Source organism: Pseudoliparis swirei, chromosome 13, assembly GCF_029220125.1.
Source record: "Pseudoliparis swirei isolate HS2019 ecotype Mariana Trench chromosome 13, NWPU_hadal_v1, whole genome shotgun sequence".
NCBI lineage: Eukaryota > Metazoa > Chordata > Actinopteri > Perciformes > Liparidae > Pseudoliparis > Pseudoliparis swirei.
In genome coordinates, this window is record NC_079400.1 from 3,131,538 (window position 1) to 3,153,822 (window position 22,285).

At 40.8% G+C, this 22,285-nt stretch overlaps 1 protein-coding gene across 1 annotated transcript in view; it reads left to right on the plus strand.

The window, feature by feature from the left end:
* Positions 1–22,285, plus strand: part of LOC130204109 (protocadherin-15-like) — a 172,405-nt gene that overhangs the window by 82,338 nt on the left and 67,782 nt on the right. The window contains exons 20-26 of the mRNA XM_056430631.1: positions 438–566; positions 9,144–9,263; positions 9,409–9,594; positions 10,827–11,063; positions 12,461–12,577; positions 14,547–14,687; positions 16,799–16,911. Of these exons, the coding sequence (XP_056286606.1) occupies positions 438–566; positions 9,144–9,263; positions 9,409–9,594; positions 10,827–11,063; positions 12,461–12,577; positions 14,547–14,687; positions 16,799–16,911 (1,043 nt within the window). The remainder of the gene's footprint in view (positions 1–437; positions 567–9,143; positions 9,264–9,408; positions 9,595–10,826; positions 11,064–12,460; positions 12,578–14,546; positions 14,688–16,798; positions 16,912–22,285) is intronic.

Here is a 22,285-nt window from a genome sequence, read left to right on the forward strand (position 1 = left end):
AACATGCCTCAGGTGATCAGCTAATGAAAACGTATTATGCACGTTCAGCTGTATTTTCCAAAAGTAGACCATATGATTTATAATAAGTATTCTTTCTTTGACCCCTGGCTATATTTCTGAAGTTATTTTCACACATATTTCTTAATTATGCATGTTTGAACACAAATACCTTTTAACATACCAAAGAAGTGGAAAGAGGACTCTTAGGGAACAGAGTAAACACAAACGGATGGAACATCGGGACCAGAGTGAAGCCAATTAGCAAGTACCATGGGGTCTCTAGTTTGTTACTTTAGGAGCTGTTAATAGACTAAACTGGCCAAATAAAACCTGTGTGAAATTGGAAGATGAATTCATCCCGTATAAACAACAATAACAAAACTTTACGACACCAGACGAATGTGTTTAACGGAGTCCACATGTTTGTGCGCGTGCAGACCTCCACTGTGACGGTGAGCGTCGTGGTGACGGACGTCAACGACAACGACCCGCGCTTCGATTCTTCACTGCCAGTGAACCTCACGGTCATCGAGGAGCAGGATCACGCCTACGTTGGACAGGTCAAGGTAGGACGACGCACACAAAACGCACACTTTTGTTGTTGTTGTGGCACAGGAACTAGAGATAATTACTGTCCCTATATCACTGCATGTTCCTTTACGTTCCCTTACCAGCCATACATACAGAAATAAAGACACCACACAGCGGCTCTAATTAAGTTCTAAAAGATTATTTATAATGGTCTACAGTGGGGACCAGTGATCACGCGCATAAGTGTGTAAACCTCGGTAGCTTTGTAATTAGGACCGTCTGTTCGTATCCCCGGAGAACTAAGTGTGCATCTTTTGACCCGTGGTAATTAGCATCTCTGTGATTTTAGGTTGTATTTATGTCTTCTGCAGATTGCTTTTGCAATTATAAATTAAAGTTGTAAATTTTTTTGGTGAATATTATATTATAATTAGGCCAATATAATAAGATATACGATATTCCATCTTTATATTATATAGTATACTATTTTAATATCAGCCAGTGTTAGCTTGGACATAGTAATCAGGGGTTAATTTCAGTCAATTTGATTAACTAAACAAGGATGAATAACTAAATCACCTGAGATCCCCTGGTCTCTTGCAAGATAAGATTCCAAAATTCTGTCAAAATACTTATTTAGAAGGCAGCCTTCATCACTCAAAAACAGCTAAAACTAGAATGGGCACTCGGTAGAGCGCATACCTTCGCATATCACAAGATTGGGCATTGAATTAAGAACATCTTTGCATTAGTTGCATGCCAATTGGATATAAATTGACCGCGCTATGGTAAAAAGAAGATGTTGACCTTTTCATGACCTTGACCATGACCTTTGACCCGATCGATCCCAAAATCTAATCAAATGGTCCCCGGATAATAACCAATCATCCCACCAAATTTCATGCGATTCGGTTTAATACTTTTTTACTTATGCGAATAACACACATACAAATAAATAAATAAATACACGGCGATCAAAACATTACCTTCCGCATTTTCAATGTGAAGGTAATAAAACCCCAAATCACCGAGACAGGACTAATGTCAGCACATGACCTCTGTGTTTGGTGAAATATGGTAAGAAATGGCAGATTTGCATGGGATAAGTTATAAATCTGCAGATTGTTAAGACAAAAAAATGTTTTTCTCATGTTTTGATGTATTGACTTTTTCAACATCTAATAATTTGGTATTTTCAGTATGACAAGGATTTTTCCTAAATGTATACTATTGTGCAAGAACCTCCGTGTTCATGAATGAATTGCAGTTATTGATCCCACAAGAAAGGCTTACTATTTAGGGTTTCCATGATCTTAACACGACTCGATCCTATGGTCTGTGTGGGAAAGCAGATGAACAAATATGCATTCAATGTATTTTGCGAAAAAATAATAATAAAAGTGATCTCCAACAACTACACTACCGTTCAAAAGTTTGGGGTCACTTAGAAATGTCTTTATTTTTCAAAGAAAAGCACTGTTTTTTCAATAAAGATAACATTAATCAAAAATACACTCTATACATTGTTAATGTGGTAAATGACTATTCTAGGTGGAAACGTCTGGTTTCTAATGAAATATCTCCATCGGTGTATAGAGGCCCATTTCCATCAACTATCACTCCAGTGTTCTAATGGTACATTGTGTTTGCTAATCGCCTTAGAAGACTAATGTCTGATTAGAAAACCCTTGTGCAATTATGTTGGCACAGCTGAAAACAGTTATGCTGGTGATATAAGCTATACAACTGGCCTTCCTTTGAGCTTGAAGTTTGAAGAACAAAATTAATACTTCAAATATTAATCATTATTTCTAACCTTGTCAATGTCTTGACTATATTTTATATTCAATTTTCAATTCATTTGATGAATAAAAGTGAGTTTTCATGGAAGACACGAAATTGTCTGGATGACCCCAAACTTTTGAACGGTCGTGTATACTATCGTGTAAATAAAACACCTACATCAGCACCCTTTCCTCCACTTACCACAAAGACTCCTGGACTCGTTCCAGACCTGATATCTGAGAGGTCGTGGGTAAAGGTGACACTTTGATCGGCTCTAATCTTTAAAGGCGATCTCTCGGTTGCACGCTTGCTTGGATTCGCTCCGAGTTTATATCGTGGCCTTTATTGACCAGTGTCAGGAGGTCTTTGATTATTCTGACGCTTTGCTGGTTTTTAAACGTCGTCTTGTGGTTGAACACTAAGACGACTCCTGAGATAAAGATACGGCCCTTTAACACATGTCTAGGATTTTGAAGTTTTAAAGTTAAATGCTCAATACCCTTTTTCCTTTGGACTATTGGGTGCTATTCCAAACACGTAATCCCAACCATATCTTTAAAGAGGACATTTCTTTCCAAGCGTTTCAAATTTTCGGTTTTGCACAGACTTTTGGACATGTTCCAAATTCAACATCCAAAAACCTCTCCCTGAACTTTAGAGAGGGCATTGGAAAGGGTTCCGATCCTGAACTTCCTACCTTTCCACGACCCTTGGACATTTTTCAAACCATAACAGACATGCTGTGATCCCTCAGCGGGATGTGCGAGGCACGACTCTTGGCCTCTTTCCAAATCATGGTCCCTACCTGTAGGTATTAAAAAGAGATTTCTGGAAAAATGAATGGTCCTGACCTTGGTGTTCTGATGTTTGTGTCTTAGAGAGAGATGGAAAGAATGGAGGAAGTGAACCCTGGGTGGCAGAGAAAATGGGTGAAAGGCACTTGGGAGAGGTAAAAAGGGTGAGAGAGGAGATGACAGAGCAAAGGGAGTGCGGTCGCATTCTTAATCTTACTTAATCTTACGTTGTTGATGTTTTTTGTATTTTAAAGAGGTGAAAATGCATTGGAAAAGGGAGTGCTGGTGCAATTCAGAAAGACGTCATTTGGCCATCACAGAAAGGATTCTAGTGGGTCAAAAAACACTTAATTTGCATGATATCGTGCCAGATAGAAGCAAACGCTCCAGAAGTGATTAAATGCAACGTGACCTTGAGGAACGGTGGCCACGGCTGCTTCACAGCAGCTGCAATGGCACCCAATGCACATGCTGCTTGGCTTCGAAATCAAACATGTATTGTCAAGCGAGCTCCCTCCCAAAGTGCCTCTTCGTCATTTTACAATTTGGTTTATCCCTCAACCGCAGCCATTTAAAAAAAAGACAGGCTTTTTCTCACAGTCCAGCACATTTAGCTGATTTGTCCACCAATCAGTCACATTGTGTATCTGTTAGCTGGAATAGAACAAACGTGGACGGTTGGTCCTTCACCTGTCACAACAGCACGGTTGTTTACTCTCCACATCGACTGTAAATAGCTGGTGTGAGACTCGTTGTACATGTTGGATTCTTCCACAGTCAGGGGTTAAATTATTGGAGACTTTTGAAGAGAACAAGCTATGGGAAGTAGACTAAACCGTTTACTCTTCATGCTAATAGTGTTGTCAACCATTTAAATAATGTGCCAATTTTCACTGGATTGAATAAATCCATTGAACTAATAGCTCATGATGACCATAATGACACATTAGTATGTTTTATCAGATGCTGAGCGATGTGAAGGAATAAGACGCCATGGCAGTGGGATCTAGTTGTAGTATCACAGCTATGAACCAATCAGATTGCTTGATTTGAGTGATTTTGTTCATCCTAAAAATCCACCATTAATGCTAGGACTCACAATTAACCAAATAAAACTAAATGGATATGCAACGCAAGCTGTTTTGTTGTTATTTCATAAACACATCAGCAACTACAGTATCCAAATGGTTAGCTTGGGCCAAAATTAAGAGATGTCTTCTTGCAACTCAATTATTAATAATCACGTATGTCTGACTGAACACTTCCTCCAAAGATCTTTTTTTCCGTTCACTATTTAGAGTGAATTAATTTCAGAAAAATAAAGGATTAGTGTAGAGCCTGGAATGTGCGTATGGATGTCTTGCTCTTGCAGAAAAGTTCATTATGTGACGCAACACCGACGTTTTGAAATGAAGTTCAGGTGGAGCCCAACAATTACCTGATGGGACTTAATAGAGACTCAAATTCTGAAGCAATCCCTCTCTTTCTCGCACACGCACACAAACAAACACACAGGAAGTAATAAACCCGAGTGATGACCTGTCAGTGTATCTCAATGAGAGAAGATTCCCACACTGCTCCTGAATTGTATTGGTGCAGCAAAGAAATGTGCTCTGACAGATTAAACAAATATCTCAGTAATTTAGTTGCAGTTGCTTCTATCACCGCATCGAGGGATGCAATTAGAGGGGGAGGTGAGAAAGTGCTGAAAATAAAAATGAACAGGTATATGCACCCACACACACGACAGGTGAAGCCAGCGATTGTAGGGATAGTGTAGATGTCCTTTGTCGGTGTGTGTTGGAAAGCAGCAGCAATTCATATTGTGTCTCTGGCTTGAAACTGTCTGGCAGTGTAATTATGCTGAAAGAAATGTGAGAGAGGGATAAAACACAAGAGAAAGAGAGAATAAAAGAGGAAGAGAGAAGGTCACCAACATGCATGGTACCCAATTTAGAAAAATACTTTTGACATCAAGATGATTAATCTAGCGTACTATCTAAAAGATTTAATATGGTGTCTAACACGCAAAGACATCTCTGCTGGCAGTTTGAAGGAAAGTGTTGTGAACAATAATGTTTCCCTCTCAAATATCAAACGTTTGCCCTTTTCCTGATTTAAATAAATTAATGTGTTCTTTCAGTTTTCTTCATCACTTCAGTTGGCTGGCATCACAGGGCGGCAACATCTCTCCTGTCAAAACTTTCAGAAAGTGATTTTTGAGATGGACTCACATTTGGGTCTCAAATACACCGCATGCGAAAAACATTCAAGGGGCTTGAATAATTACAATGATTTATTCACGGACCCTGGCGGCTTAATGAATGTGTCACTTCATATAATATTTGACATTTTGGAAAAAAGGGTTATTCACAGAGTGAAATGAGAAGATTGGCAGCACTGTGTTATCTGTCCGTTAAGTATAAAGCTTCCGCTAGCTGCCGGTTAGCTTCGCGTAAAGACCGGGTTTTACATTCACGCCACATTGTAATTATCGTTGATACGACTTCACGACTTGTAAATAGCATCATGTCCACATCCGAGTTTAAATTATAACGGGGGAATTATCTGACTTCCTAATAAAGAAAGCCTGAAAACCAAACAGTCATGGATACACCGTGTCGCCACGGGGATGTCAGTTCACAGTGTTTCAATCTCCACACAGCCACTCTGTCAACATACAAACATATTGATGACGCAGGTTGTTAACGTGACTTTTTGCCGCCTTTACCATCCACGCTAAGGTGGCATTAACCCTCCTGTTACCGTTGGGTCAAGTTGACCCCATTCAATGTTTAACCCTCCTGTTACCTTTATATTTACTGACATATTCTACCCTCGGGGTCAATTTGACCCCAGCAATTAAAACCTCCAGAAAATTATTAGACTTAATATTGTTTCCCAAGTTTAAGTGTGAGGTACTTTATGTTTGTTTGTTGACTACCTAAATAGCCCTTTAAATATATAAAAAAGTTGATATTTCTGATATGTTTGACACAGTGAAAAACAGCCTGGGGTCAAATTGACCCCAAAGAACACCGACGTTAAACATTGAATGGGGTCAAATTGACCCTAAAGGTAACAGGAGGGTTAAGTACTTCTAGGTGTTCTGTAGAAACAACCAGAGCTTCTTCTCTGAAGCGTTGTTTCCTGGCTTTATGCTACGCTAAGTGAAACTAGCTCCACACAGGCACGCATGTGGTATAGATCTTATTTAACCCAGAAAAGGATTAAGTATGTTTCCCCAAATGTGATGTTTCTCGTCATTCAGTCACAATACTGCTTTACATCACTGCAGGAATATAAAGATAGAGAACAGACACATCGACATCTACTCACATAGTTGCACTTTCACAAATCATTTTCCTTTCTTTGTCTCCCATTTCCTCTCTCTCTCTGTCCAAGTTTCAATCTTTCCCTCCCGCTTCTCAAAACAACCCGAGACAATCATCCAAAAGCGCGATGCTCCATTAGATTTACAGTACAGCTTTAAGACCAGTTATCAATTAATCACAGAATACAAATTCACCAAAACAGTACTTCATTCTTCTCTCTTGCAGTTTGCATAACACTGGCAAGACAGAACCTCATTTCTATTCATCCTAATAGCCGCTGTGTGAGATAAGATGAAAGTTTAATGATCCAAAATTGGGCAAACGGGGAAAAATGGGTCAGTGCAACAGCAGGAAGTGACACATCCAGCAAAAATGGAAGATAAATATGAATTGAGTAATGAGTTTTAGATAAACATATTAAACTGACACTGCTTCTCAATTTGCGGTGATACACTTTGAATCAGAATCACATTTCTTGATGGATATTGGATGGTTTGCCATGACATGTTTATGAATCCTCGTGACTTAGTTGATCCCATAACTTTTCATCAGGTCAATACTTTATAAAACTTTGATTATTTCATCGTCTGGAGTTTTGTGTCTTGTTTCCTGTTTTATTTTGAAGTCCTTGTCACTTGTGTCCTCTGTTTCCCTGCACTTCCTGTCCCTGTGTGTGCATTCCCTTCACCTGCAGCCACTCCTCCTGTTTGATTGCAAGCCCCGCCCACATTGGTTCCACCTGTGTCTCGTTACCTTCGCATTGAAAATGCGGAAGGTTATGTTTTGATCGGCCGTGTATTTATTTATTTATTTATTTGTATGAGTGTTACTCGCATAACTAAAAAAGTATTAAACCGAATCGCATGAAACTTGGTGGGATGGTTGGTTATTATCCGGGGACCATTTGATTCGATTTTGGGATCGATCGGTTCAAAGGTCAAGGTCAAGGTCATGAAAAGGTCAAAATCTTCTTTTTACCATAGCGCGGTCAATTTTTATCCAATTGGCATGCAACTAATGCCAACATTTTCATAATTCAATGCCCAATCTTGTGATATGCGAAGGTATGCGCTCTACCGAGTGCCCGTTCTAGTTCCCCTGTGTCTTCAGTGTTTGTACCTCCTGTGTTCCTCATCTGACTTGTTGATAGGAAAAGAGTTTCTTCACCTCACCTCGACTCGCGTTTATTCCTCCGCTCCGGAGTCTGCCACTGCCCTCGGGAACGTTCCGGAACGTGACAGATTAATGATCAAATAGCTGCAAAACTAATTCCTTTCCACCTCCGCTGTACTTTTAGTGCCAATTGACAGAAGTAGGTTGACATGCTGGAAATCAGCGTGTTTGCTTTGTCGTTGTGAGTGTTTGTGAAACCGCTGCTCTCAGCGTCGCTGTGCGTAAGTACAGACGTGCCGAGCTGCCCGCGGATGACTCTTTTCCACTGCGTGTTTTTGTTCTTCATTATTGTGTTAACTAGATATCGAACAGATTTTGTCGCGGGTTTTTTTCCACTCCGTTATTAACGTCACATCGTTGTCATGGCGATACACATCGTCGTGATGAATGGTGACATGAGTGTTGTCCTTAATCATGTTTTTATCATTTCATAACCTCAGGATAATCTTCCTGCTGACTTGTTTTATAATGTGCTCAAGTTGTGACTGATAACTTCATACACACTCTCCATTTTATGAGTCCGCTACATGAATAGTTGTGAAGCAGTTCTTTTTCAAACTTTCATATGTTTGACTTTTAGAGTCAGAAAGAAACGTACGCAAACCTCAGCCCTGCACACCAGCCGTGTTAATATTTACTCTGTTTTGCTCGGCTCTGGTCTCTCATCTATTTTAATGCTGTCAAAATGATGATTGGACAGGATGTGAACGGGTAAAAGGAACGCCGGTATGCAATTTGCCACCGGCTCTACACAGTTGAAAGAGATGATGTGGCGACGGCGTTTGACTGAAGTGTATGGATACAGAAAGCTCGTCAGATGAAAGAAGTACCTCTTTTTTTACCAAGAGAAAATTGAAAGCACTGACTCTAACTCTGGAATTTTTTTTTACAATTTTCCTTGTGGAGAATCATTTTAATTGCTCCAGACAAGGGAAAAGAAAAAAGCTGACACCAACAGAAATGTGAGACACAAAGAGAGAGAGCATATCACCATGGGCTGCCACCTTGTCAACGCTATACCTAAGAGGTTTACATGTGTGTGTGAAACTTAAAGATGAGAGCAACTAGTGTAGGAAGAGAGAAATATATAAATACACTGTCACGTTTGCATGCAACTATTACCTCTCCCTTCGAAAGATCAAATAACAGCACACTGTATGTTTTGGAAAAGAAAAAGAAGGTCAAAAGGTCAGAGCTAATACCAATTAACTGTGGATACGTCCCTGAGTGAAACTGTCAGGCGGGAAAATACATTGATACTTCTCTTCTATATCATTTCTCTCGCTCTGACACAGCGATGCACATTCACACAACCACACATGTATTTCTGTTCATCCCAGAAGAAACGCTTTGTAAATCTTAACGAGTGAAGCGTTTTTAGCTCTCGCATACATTCACACACTTTGAGAGGAAGTTCACTTTTAATTGAAGAACGACTTCAAAGGCAGTCTGATGAATCGCAGGATTTAAACACACAGTCCGAATTTCTTGTGTGCATGTGTTATTTCTGTTTGTCTGTATTTAGGCTACAGACCCGGATCTGGGGCCGCGCGGTCAAGTCCACTATCGGCTCCTCAACCACCAGAAGCTGTTTAGCATCAATGCCACCGGAGTGATCAGAACGACAACGCCTCTGGACCGAGAGGTCAGCAGAAGAGAATAACGTGTTCAGATGTCACATGACTGTCATAGTTGTCGAATGTATTACGGAAAAAAATAGAACGGAAATGCTGACTATTCTCTGAAGCTGTAGTGTTGATGTTTCACTGTGATTCTCCGTCATCTTCAAGGTGAAAGGTCACTACTTTCTGATCGTAGAAGCCTGGGACAGTGCGGTGGACCCTCGGCGATCCAGATTAACGCTGTCCGTCACCGTCCTGGACGTCGATGACAACAGCCCGATATTCACCCAACAAACATACAACGTCACCCTACCGGAGAACAGCCCCAAAGATACAGTCATACTACAGCTAAAGGTGAGGGAGCGGGTTGATGTAGTAATAATCACTTTATTTATATAGCACCTTTAAAAACAATGTTTACAAAGTGCTCTACAGAGTCAAGGCAAAACAAATGGAAATGTAAGAAACAAATATAACATTTATTGAAAAAAATATTTAAAAAAATTATATATATATATATATTCTTTTTTTATTTATTTTTTCTTGAAAAAAAGAAAAGAAAATATATATTATATATATATATATGAACATTTAAATTCAAAAAATGTTTTCAAAGTACTCTACAGAGTCAAGGCAAAACAAATGGAAATGTAAGAAACAAATATAACATTTAGAAAAGAAATTTAAAAAATATATATATATATATTCTTTTATTTATTTATTTTTTATTGAAAAAAAGAAAAGAAAATATATATTATATATATATAAAATTAAAATAAAATGTAAAAAACGACAAGCTAAATTAGGGGAACCAACGTTCTGCATAAATGGACGAGATCACTGAAAAGCTGTTCTTTAAAAATGAGTTTTAAGAAGTGATTGAAAAGAAGTTGCTGATTCTGCGAGCCTCATCCTCTCTGTAGGTCGTTCCAGAGTAGTAGTTCCTTTTGTAATACTTTCAGTAGTTGATGGCAAAATGTTATACTGTAGATTTCTAAATGTGTTTTATGAATGGCCGACTGTGAGCCTCCTGTGTGTAAAATAACAAGGTTGGCAACCAAGACATGTTCCAGTTCAATGGGCTTTAATATCTCAATCAGACAATAATTAACTAAATAATAATTCAGTAGTTGAGTGAATAATGCCCCTCGCCCTACAAATGATGGCCACAAATATTTAAAACATCTCTTCAAGTCTTGAATTCAGGTAGTGAATGAAGTCAATTAAACTCATCATTATAGTCACACTTCAAGTGAATTAACTACTTTAAAATGACCTAATTGGTTTCTATTCACACCTGCAGTACAGACTTCAAAGTCAGAATTTTAATTTGCAAACACTTGCAGACTCACTGAGTTGGAAAGGATTGTAAAAAGAAGGAAGAAAAGTATCTTTTCCCTCTGGTGACCCAGTAAAATGGACGATGGAGTCACGACCACAGGCCCAACACAGACCTAATGAAAATACCACAATATTCCTGTGGAGGCTTTTCCTTCTGGCAAATATAAAAACTTCAACTGGCCATGAATTCACACTCCGATTACATTACTTTCTTTCCCGCTCCTTGACTCCGTCTTTCTCCGTAGGCGATAGACGCCGACCTCGTCTCCAACCTCACATATCGAATCAGGACGCGGGGCTCGGACCAGGGGATTGCTCGGCTGTTCCGCATTGACCCGGTGACGGGAGAGCTGTCGGTTCTCAGAGTGCTGGACTATGAAGCTCTGAGTGAACCAGAGCCCACATTCACATTCACAGTGGAGGCCACGGACACAGAGGGCAGCATGCCTCCGGGACTCGCCTCCGTTACTGTCTGGATCACGGTGAGTGGGTGGGTGTTTATACTCTCTATTAAAGGGTGGGGCTATAACGGCTTCAGTTCCTGTTTGGAAAGGGCTGCGCGAGGACAGGGTAAAGTGAAAAGGTTATTCCGTAAAACTTTATATACACTACCGTTCAAAAGTTTGGGATCACTTAGAAATGACTTTATTTTTCAAAGAAAAGCACTGTTTTTTCAATAAAGATAACATTAAATTAATCAGAAATACACTCTATACATTGTTAATGTGGTAAATGACTATTCTAGGTGGAAACGTCTGGTTTCTAATGACATATCTCCAGAGGTGTACAGAGGCCCATTTCCATCAACTATCACTCCAGTGTTCTAATGGTACATTGTGTTTGATCATCGCCTTAGAAGACTAATATCTGATGAGAAAACCCTTGTGCAATTATGTTAGCACAGCTGAAAACAGTTATGCTGGTGATATAAGCTATACAACTGGCCTTCCTTTGAGCTTGAAGTTTGAAGAACAAAATTAATACTTCAAATATTAATCATTATTTCTAACCTTGTCAATGTCTTGACTATATTTTATATTCATTTGATAAATAAAAGTGTGATTTTTCATGGAAGACACGAAATTGTCTGGGTGATCCCAAACTTTTGAACGGTAGTGTAAGTCCTACGGAACACCATTTTCACTTTAACCTGTGACTTACGACTTTTTCGATTGGCTTTTTTGAGATGGTTAAAAATACGTTTGCTGCTCCTGTCCACAGCCGCTTTACTTCAAGCTGTTATATTGCACCTTTCAAAGTCATTTAACCACCAAGCAACCCTTTCAGTCATTCCTAAACTTAGCAAAGCTAATGCTGACTCCACTCGTGCTAGCATTCTCATTATGCATCGCCTTATTGATGAGTTATACATGAGTAACCAACGTCACTCACGACCAATTTCTGTCCCTTTAATTCTGTGTATAACTCACTTTCAAACGTGCTCCTGCTTCTTCAGCTAACAGCTGCTTATATTGAAGAAAAAAAAAGACCCACAGGTTTTACGCCCGCTGGCTGACACATTCTTTCTCCTCGCAGATAAATGCATATTTTTCTAAATCCCCAAAAGATTCAACATTTACATTTGGTTGTGGGCCGTTGATACTTTAAACGGCTGTCGCTTATGTTCCTTTGGGGAGACCAGATGTTAAGGAACCGATGAAGAATGAAACCACAGGAGCGGAGAGAGAAAGTGAAGATGAGAATAAAGTCGAATTTAAGAATTTAAATGAGAGCAAAAGGCCAAACAAAGTCATTTTGCACATCATTAGTATTTAAAAGTGTTTTTCAATTATAGCCACTTTATACAAAACAAAAACAGCTTGATGTACAGCGTGTTCACAATCGTAATGCCGTACTGTGTTTGTTTACTTCGCTCCAGGACATGAATGACTTTTCCCCGGTATTCAGCCAGTCGGTGTACCGAGGCCTGGTCGCCCCCAATGCTTTCAAGGGAACCATCGTAACCACGGTGATGGCCAATGACTCTGACCCTGCGGTGAGCCCTTCCAGCTGCTGCTCTTCAAACTCTTTTTCACAGTCTGCTCCCCCAAATTGTGTTTGGGAATAACGCAAGACGGCGACGCCCGTCTGCAGTGCCTGCGTGTCGCTCTCCAGTCGAGCCGTTTGTTTTTAACCCCGGTGTGGCGCTTAATGACGCCTCCGTTGGGCTCTTAAACCATCTTTGTAATACTGCCTGGTTTAATCTGCCGCTGTACAATGCGGGTCACTTTATAGTTCCATTGTGAGCCATTGGGTAGTCAGCTGGTGCAGTTAACTCCAGGTTTTAAAGGTAAAAAAAAAAGGGGGGGGTCTAAGTGCAGTGTGAATACAGCTGATGTGACAAATAACTCATCTTTATCGGAACGGAAAAACCACCAACTGGTAAATCACCAAATTAATATTCATATAAAAAACAGAGCAGAATCACTAAAGTATATCTTTACCTAGTATTACTGCTCAAGAAGACATGATCGTATTTTTCACTCTTCCAGCTCCAGTGAAATATTCTACAGTGGCGATGTTCCCCCATATCCTCTTTAAAAGCCCCATGTCCCTTTGACTAATGTGCTTTCCGTCTTCCTCCATCAGCTGAATGGATCCAGGCTTGAAGTCTAAGCATGAAGCCAGGCTCTTGGGTCAAAAAGTAACGTTTTACTGTCAAGGCTATGCGATACGAGGGCTCCCAAAGCTCGAGTCTCCACTAAACAGCACCTTAACAGCCTTGGTTATATATACATCATATTTGGAAGTCAGTGTCACTTATACCCTTCAGAACCACAATTTACCACTAAAGTAAAATATAAGTATTGGCCGCAGTGAAGTTTAGGTGACTCAATACGAGCCGTTGTATAATAAAAGCTTACATTGGAACAGATGCCCAGCAGTGCTTCTGCAACATCTGGCTAATTGAAAAATAAATTACATTGAAACAGAACAATGAGACCAATTGAATTAATTCAGTTATATATATATATATAACTGAATAAATAAATTCCTTTAAATATATATATATATATATAACAGAATAAATAAATACATTAATATATATATATATATATATATATATATATATATGAGAGAGAAAGTTTCTTTTTTAATGTATTTTTTTATTATTTTTATTATTTTATATAGATTTTTATTTTATTTATTATTCCATTTGATTCTCAAAGCTGCTGGAGCCGATCCCAGTTGATCTCAGGGCACAAGTAGAGCCAGACGAACATTCACGCTCACATTCTCACCGACGGACAATTTTAGACTCTCCAATTAACTCAAGCTGCATGTTTTGGGACTGTGGGAGGAAGCCGGAGACCCCCGGAGGGATCCCACGCGGGGAGAACGTGCATATGTGTATATGTTATGAACATTATATACTAGAATTAACAAGGTTTACACTGACACACAGCTAAATTGTAATTATTTTGTTAATCACACATTGTTTAACAACGGAGCGAGTTTGCAATTCATTATTTGAATGAAACGCAACACTGGAGCTTACCTAAACATACACAGTGAGGTATACAGCTTTATTACACTGGTATTGTACCGATACCTGCTATCAGTACTGGGACTGAAGCCTTGGCTTGATTTGATGAATATTTCCTGACATTTTCAGTCAGATTAGTCCACTGATGGTCGCTCATTATATCAACAGCACTTGAAAGGTCAATTCATGATCCTAAACTTTGACCTAACACAATTCAAATAGTGATGTGTGTCTTAACTGCTTCATTTGTACTTGAACGGAGACGCACTGTTTGACGTTTAGGCCCAAAATATTTGTGTTTGATATTAAATACTGTAATAGTCATAACACGGTTATTACCAAACTGAATTTAATTGTATGCATTGTTAATGGCCTGTAAGTGCGTCGGTATTCCAAGAAGAATGCAATTTTTTTTAATTTTTTTTTATGCCACATCCGTATAAGTCTGTCGTTCTAAGCGCACTCGTTCTCTCCTCAGGGTACCCCGGCAGGTCGAGTGCGCTTTAAAGTGAACCAGGAGGCTTTCCCATACTCCGCCAGTTTATTGGATGTAGAGGAACGGACAGGAAATGTTGTAACCAGAGTTAACCTCAACGAAGAGCCCAACCTCAAGTTCAACGTAAGTATGCACACGCACACTGTAACTGCTCTCCAGGAATCTTTAACGGACACTGCATTGTATTCCATTAGGCAACACCCACAAGGGGTCACATGGTGAGTTCAAGGGCTGGTGAGAAGAGTTCCTGGGGAGTTAAAAAGAAATAAACTCATTATGATGCACAACGCGATGCATAATTGTGTTCCTAATCTTAATATAAACTTTGCTTTTTAAAGTCAAGTGCAGCAGGGTTCTAGAGATGGCAATATTCGTCTATTGCAGTTCAGCATTGGAGGAGGGAAACGGGTCGAGTCGTCCGTGCTCCTCACTGACCTTGCATCATGCTGCAATATCGAAGAGCCAAAGCTAAATCATTTTACCCTCCTATGCCTGAGATGTAATGAATAAAGGATACTTTAATCTCATTGAATTGCTGATCACTCACAGGCGTGATGGGGGTCGCAAGTCGAACTTACTTTGAATTAAAACCACACAGAAGATATTAACTTCCATCAAACTATAATGTCGCCTGAGTATTATTCAAATGAACCACGCTGCAGTGAGCCTACTGTTTATCATAATGTAAATACAGTATGCAGCATCACTTAATAATATACCCAATTATTCAAATGGATCTATTCTAACTGTGAACACTGGGACTGTCGTCCAATAGACGCATCATTACCGCGTCTCTGTTGTGCTTTAATTTTGGGATATTGGGGTTTAGAAGGTGGAAGATTGGGACCGCATCACATGAATTAAGTCTTTAGAAATTAATCTGATCATTTTGTACTTGCAGGTTGTACTTGCTTCCTCGTGTCATTCCTAAAGCATAAAGGTGTCTTTGTACAGAGCCCTCTCATGAGTCTCTATCCCTGTACATAGTATACCGCAGCAGCCTATTAGTTCCAAAAGTGCCTTTTGCCAGCTGCACCCCTCACTGGGGCTTTGGGACATTCTAATTTCATCTTTTCACTGGGCGTTAATTAACACAACCAGGATTCAGCGTCCCCTGAAGATGTCACTCGGGCCTAATTCTACCTCGTTTAGCTGGAACAAAATGAATCGGTCCAACACATTTTGGGATAATCACCGAGATAAAAACTGTCCAAGGTATCATTTATAAACGACAGATGACAATCTCATCGATATGTAGAACATTTCTATCTCGTTTCCTTGCATCGCTTTATAACGGCACCGCAGCGTATTTTCATCGATGTCTCTGGAGCAGGTTGGCAGGAATAAGTGTTCAAGGCTAACAACTGATTTATAACGAAGAAGCAACCCATTTAAAATATGCAGTGCAGTAAAGAAAGGCATTGTGCTTTTAAGAAGGGCCTTAAACTACCACATGTTCCAACAATGTGAGTAAGTTTCCAGCAGTTAAAGAGTTATCAGTGCATTATGAGGAGCAATGACTGACTAAATAAGATGGAGGGAAGATAGTATTTTAATAACTTGATAATTAATTGTGGCTTTCATTAGGAATCCTTTGGGCCCGGTTAACAGTAGTTACACCTCGATTAAATGAAGAAGAAGAAGAAGAAGAACCCTCATTTTCCATTTCATTTAGCTGATGCTTTTATCCAAAGCGACTCACTATAAATGCATTCAACCGTGACTACAAACAACTTTTTCAAGAAACTCAAACTATAAAGTGCAATAACTAATAATGTCGTTCAAGTGCCACTGAAGTGCTCATCTGTTTTCATTCAAGAAATAGTTTTAAAAAAGATGTGTTTTTAGTGTGCGGCGGGAAATGACGAGACGTTCTGCTCTCCTGATGTCCGTGGGGAGCTCGTTCCACCAATCAGGAGCCAGGAGGGCAAACAGTCGTGACTTTGAGTGTTTGGCTCGCAGTGACGGCGCTGCAAGCCGATTGGCCGAAGCCGATTGGAGCGACCGTGTTATTCTGTTCTCCAGTTCCCGTGCAGATGTCGGGCTTTCAGAACGCTGGCAACAGAAATGTAGACGTTCATTTTGGTTTATTATCGGCCTGCATTTGTCTGTCTCTGCCGTCAGCACGCTGTGAAATGGCGTGAGCTGATATCTTTGCAATGTCAGCACTGTGGACACCATGTGACTGTGTTAACCTGGTTGTGTGTTAACCTGGTTGTGTCTGTGATTGACAGCTGGTGGTGGTGGCGTATGATGATGGTGAGCCAGTGAGGGAAAGCACAACTCGAGTAGAGATCACGGTCCTTCAGCCCTCTGTCATTCCTGTGTTCACTCAGGACAAATACAGGTAATCACACACGCACACACACACTCACACACGCTCACACACACACACACACACACGCACACACACGCTCACACACACACGCTCACACACACACGCTCACACACACGCACACTCACACACACACACGCTCACACACGCACACACACATGCACGCTCACACACACACGCACACACACACACGCTCACACACACACACACACGCTCACACACACACGCTCACACACACACACACTCACACACACACACGCTCACACACACACATTCACAATGTATGCATTGAAGATATGCTGTTATCCGACCACATGTCCGTAATGTTCAGTTTATCTTTTGACAATGATTTTGTGCCAGAAAAACGTGTGAAAATATCTCGCATTATAAATAACAAAGCTGTAGTGAATTTCAGAACTAGTTTCCCCAGCAATGTTTTGATGGCGCAGTCTGATGACGTGGACTGCGCAGTGAGCTTGTTTAACGCCCACTGCGCAGCCATTCTGGATAGTGTAGCTCCCCTTGTCACTCGCTCTGTCCGTCCAACTAATCCATCTCCCTGGATGAATGAGGAAATCTATGCGCTCAGGCTACAACGGCGCAGAGCTGAGAGACGGTGGAGAGCTGCTAACCTAGAAGTCCATCGACTCTTCTATAAAGATCTCACAGCTGATTTTAACACTCTGGTGGAAACTACTAGGGCTGCTTACTTTAAAAACCTCATTATCTCCAGCAAAAACAACCCCAAAGTGTTATTTAACACCATCAGCAAAATCGTGGCTCGCCTCTTCCATCGATTCCTGTGTCTTCAGACAAGGAATGTAACACCTTCCTGTTGTTTTTTGTAAACAAGATTGCAGATGTTAGAGCCAACATCACCCCCTCCCCCTGCCCCCCGGTCCCCAGTCCAGGTTCCGTACCATCAATGAGCAACTTCTCACCTGTTGAGCTGGAGGAGGTGTTGGAGGTAGTAAATGCCATGAAGACCTCCTCTAGTCCCCTAGACATCCTGCCCACCTCCCTGCTAAAAGAAGCTATCTCTTCTGTTGCCCCCAGTCTGGTCAAAATTATAAACATGTCTCTGGTCACGGGTGTGGTGCCTTCTTATTTTAAGCAGGCGGCTGTCCAACCTCTCCTCAAAAAGCCCAACCTGGACCCCTCCTCCCCTAAACTACAGGCCCATATCTAAGCTACCTTTTATTTCAAAGGTACTGGAGAAAGTTGTAGCTAACCAATTTAACCTCCACCTGGCCACACACAATATTGGTGACAAGTTTCAATCCGGTTTCCGTAAGAAACACTCCACCGAGTCTGCCCTTCTTGGAGTATCTAATGACATCATGATGGCCTCCGACTGTGGCAAAAGTTCTGTTCTGGTCCTGCTAGACCTGAGTGCAGCTTTTGACACAGTCGACCATAGTATTCTCCTAGATAGGCTAAAGAACTGGGTTGGGGTGTCAGGTCTAGCACTAAAATGGTTTGCCTCTTACCTCAGTGAGAGACATTTCTCAGTGTCAGCTGGTCCATATAAATCCGACTCCGCCCCTCTGCACTGCGGGGTACCACAAGGCTCGGTGCTGGCCCCGTTACTCTTTGCCCTATTAGTGATCCCATTGGGTCAGCTGATCAGAACATTCTCTGGCATCACATACCACCTTTATGCTGACGACATCCAGCTGCTTTGCTCTTTTAAACCGGAGCATATGCAGTCCCTCAGCATCCTGATGGAGTGTTTAGCCGCCATCGGGGGTTGGATGGCTAACAACCTCCTGCAGTTAAATGCAACCAAGACCGAGGTGTTGGTCATCGCCTCCGATGGCACCAGAGCCAGGGTACTAGAACATCTGGGCCCTCTCAAAAATAATGTCCACCCAACCATCAAAAACCTCGGTATTCATTTTGACCAGGCAATGCTGCTGGATAAACACGTCAAGACTCTGAGTCGCAATTGCTTTTTCCACCTGCGAAACATCGCGAAATTGCGTTCCATCATCGCCCACTCTGAGATGGAAATGGCTATACATGCCTTTGTATCCTCCAGACTGGATTATTGCAACTCACTGTTCACCTGTCTAAACCAGGCATCCATAAACCGCCTCCAACTGGTTCAAAATGCAGCTGCCAGATTACTCACCAGGTCAAAGAAATCGTGTCACATTACCCCTATACTGGCTGCCCTACACTGGTTACCAATCCAGTACAGGATCCAGTACAAAGTACTTCTCTTTACCTTTAAGTCCATACACGGCCTCGCCCCCAGTTATATACATGACCTCATCATACAGCACACCCCCAGCCGGTCCTTACGGTCAGCTGACCAGGGGCTCCTGGCAGTGCCGCGCACACGATTAAACCAAAAGGCGATCGGTCCTTTGCTGCAGTGGCCCCACGCCTGTGGAACACACTTCCGCAGGTGTTGAGAGCAGCTCAGTCCGAAAATAGCTTCAGAAATCAGCTAAAAACACATCTCTACAAACAGGCATTTCTGGGTTAGGTTTCTGTGTGTTATCGGTTTTCTGCTCTCTATGTTTAATTTACTGTTTGTTGGTTTCTTCTACTGCGTTTGTGACTGCTCAAAAGTCTTGTGTACTGGAGGTAATGCACCAGCAATTTGTAATGTAGCACTGGCTTCTGCACCTTGCTGCTTTGTTTAACATGATGATATTGATGATGTTGTACTGTTTTTACTGTTTTTATTGTTTTTATTGTAAAGCACTCTGTGTATTCGTACTGCGAAGGGCGCTATATAAATAAACTTTTACTTACTTACTTACACACGCTCACACACACACACACACTCACACACACACACGCTCAGACACACACACGCTCACACGCACACACACATGCACGCTCACACACACACACGCTCACACACACGCTCACACACACACACGCTCACACACACATGCTCACACGCTCACACACACACGCACACACACGCTCACACACACACGCACACGCTCACACACACACACGCTCACACACACGCTCACACACACACACGCTCACACACACGCTCACACACACACGCTCACACACACGCTCACACACACGCTCACACACACACACGCTCACACACACACACACACACGCTCACACACACGCAACAACCATGGCTGAAGACATTGTTTTGGGTTGTTTGCAGTTCCATTCACACGGAGGGCATATCTTCAAATGAAGCACTGACAATAACTTTAAATCATTGACGATCACATTTTGCTGGTCACATGTCACATCTTTAATAACTAATCGGCCTATTATGAGAATTTCACACACATCTCTGATAATATAGTAATTTTTATGGAAACTGCAACTTGACTGTTTGGCATAAAGGTGTTAATTCATAGTTTGAAGTTACAAATTAGTTAAATAGTTACATTCTGGTGTATCTGATTCTGGCAACGCCTGCCGTAACTGGTAATTATACCATTAAGAACTTCATAGTAATAAACAAACAAATACCAGGTCTGTTCAAATGAAACCGTTATGGATATCTGGGCGGCAGGAAGTGCAGTTAGTGAAGTCACTCTGTTGACACTGAACTTATGATGGCTTTAATGCTGCAGATACATTGTATGTATATAATTGTATGTTTATAAAACAACAGAAGAAGAATATGAGCAACTTGTGTACCTAGAAATGTGACGTAGTTATAGAGTACCAATATGTGCAGGGTTCCACTACTGACAACTCAAAGTAGTAAATAGGTAACTAACAATCAAAACACATTTAATATCTACATATCTATATATTAGTGTAAAAATAAGGTTAATGGGAAAATCTTGATAATTATGAGTGACAGGTTTAATTGTTACCCACTCTCTGAGATCTTCCCATGGAGCTTATCTACATCTGTGTGCAATTTAATGTTGTCCATTACGGCGCCACAGAGTCTATTTCTGCATTTCTAGATGTACAGCGTTTAACAAATAAATAGAAAGTTGACTTGTTGTTGATGAAACCTTCAAGATGCAACCTTTCTTTTTCACAAACAAATGATATAGGTATAATTAACTATGGAGAAGAATGTTTAACATTCAAAGAACATAATCTATGATTTCTCACCTTTCTCTGATGGATGAAAGCAACGATCTTATGGTTTTACCACATTTATAGCACAAACAGGCAACATCACAGTCCAGGGCAGTAGAAGCAGAAGGTGCTAAGTCTGAACAGCATGGTCTTTGCTCGCCTAATTCAGTTTTAATTACGACTCAGTATGTGCTTTAGTGTAAGGAGATTCCAGAAAAGAATGAAAATATAATGTAGGAACTTTTCCAAGTTTGTTTTCATCGTATAAATCCCAAACTCCAAGTCAAAACAAATATGCACACTAGAATCGATTGCTTTCCTCGTCTGCTGGAAACTCATCTGGCCTTTCACTACCTTTGCTTGCTTTAGTGTGTCTGAATTTTGCAAAAAATTGCCAACTGTGAGCCCCCAGCAGTGGGAAAGCATATAGAGGGATGTTAACGAAATGAAAATGCATTAAAAATGCCTAAAAGTTATCATAAAGAAATGGTGCCTAATGATGTTTTTTTAACAAAAGAAAATAAAGTGTTTTCCCTCATTCTCAAGATGCATAAATGTCTGTCCACAGGAGCTGTACAACAATAAATGTGAAGAATTGCTTTCACACATCCTCACTTTCATGCTTTGAAATGCCGTTAAAGCCGTTAGCCACCCACGATAAACTCAAGCAACATTAATAAATGATGCTCTTACCTCCCGTGCAGACACACACACACACACACACACACACACACACACACACTCTCTCTCAAGTCATCATTATAACTCTTCCCGTTGGTGCTGCTTTTACGAGGTCACTGGTTCACATCAGAGTTTTTTGTTCTGCGATTGGCTGGGTAGACGGTGGCTTGAGGTCACATGTGAAATTGGCCTATAATCTACAGCTAGTATCTCTGTTTCTCTATCTTGATCTGTCAGTCTTCAGGTCTCCTTTCATTCAATACATTAACTTGTTTTCCTTTTATTGACTCTTTCTGTCATTCTGATGTGTTTTTACATATGACACTAGCTTCTAATGTTCTTAACCCTCCTGTTACTGTAGGGTCAATTTGACCCCATTCAATGTTTAATGCATATTTCTTCTGCCATCCTAGTTTTGTATCAACCCTTCTGTACATCTATGTGTCCCCATGCTGTCTGTCAGGCACAATATCCAAGTCATCAGACTGAGCTCTAAATTGCAAGAGAGGATGAAACATCATATTTTCGGCTGGTTGACTCGATATTTGTGTGACATTGTTCTTGCTAGAGGATAGTATTAGTTTAGTGTCATTCTTTTATTTTGTTTTCTGTCTTCCTGTTTCTCTCCTCTCGTCAGCCTTAATCACAAGTCAAAGCATTTCCCAGTTGT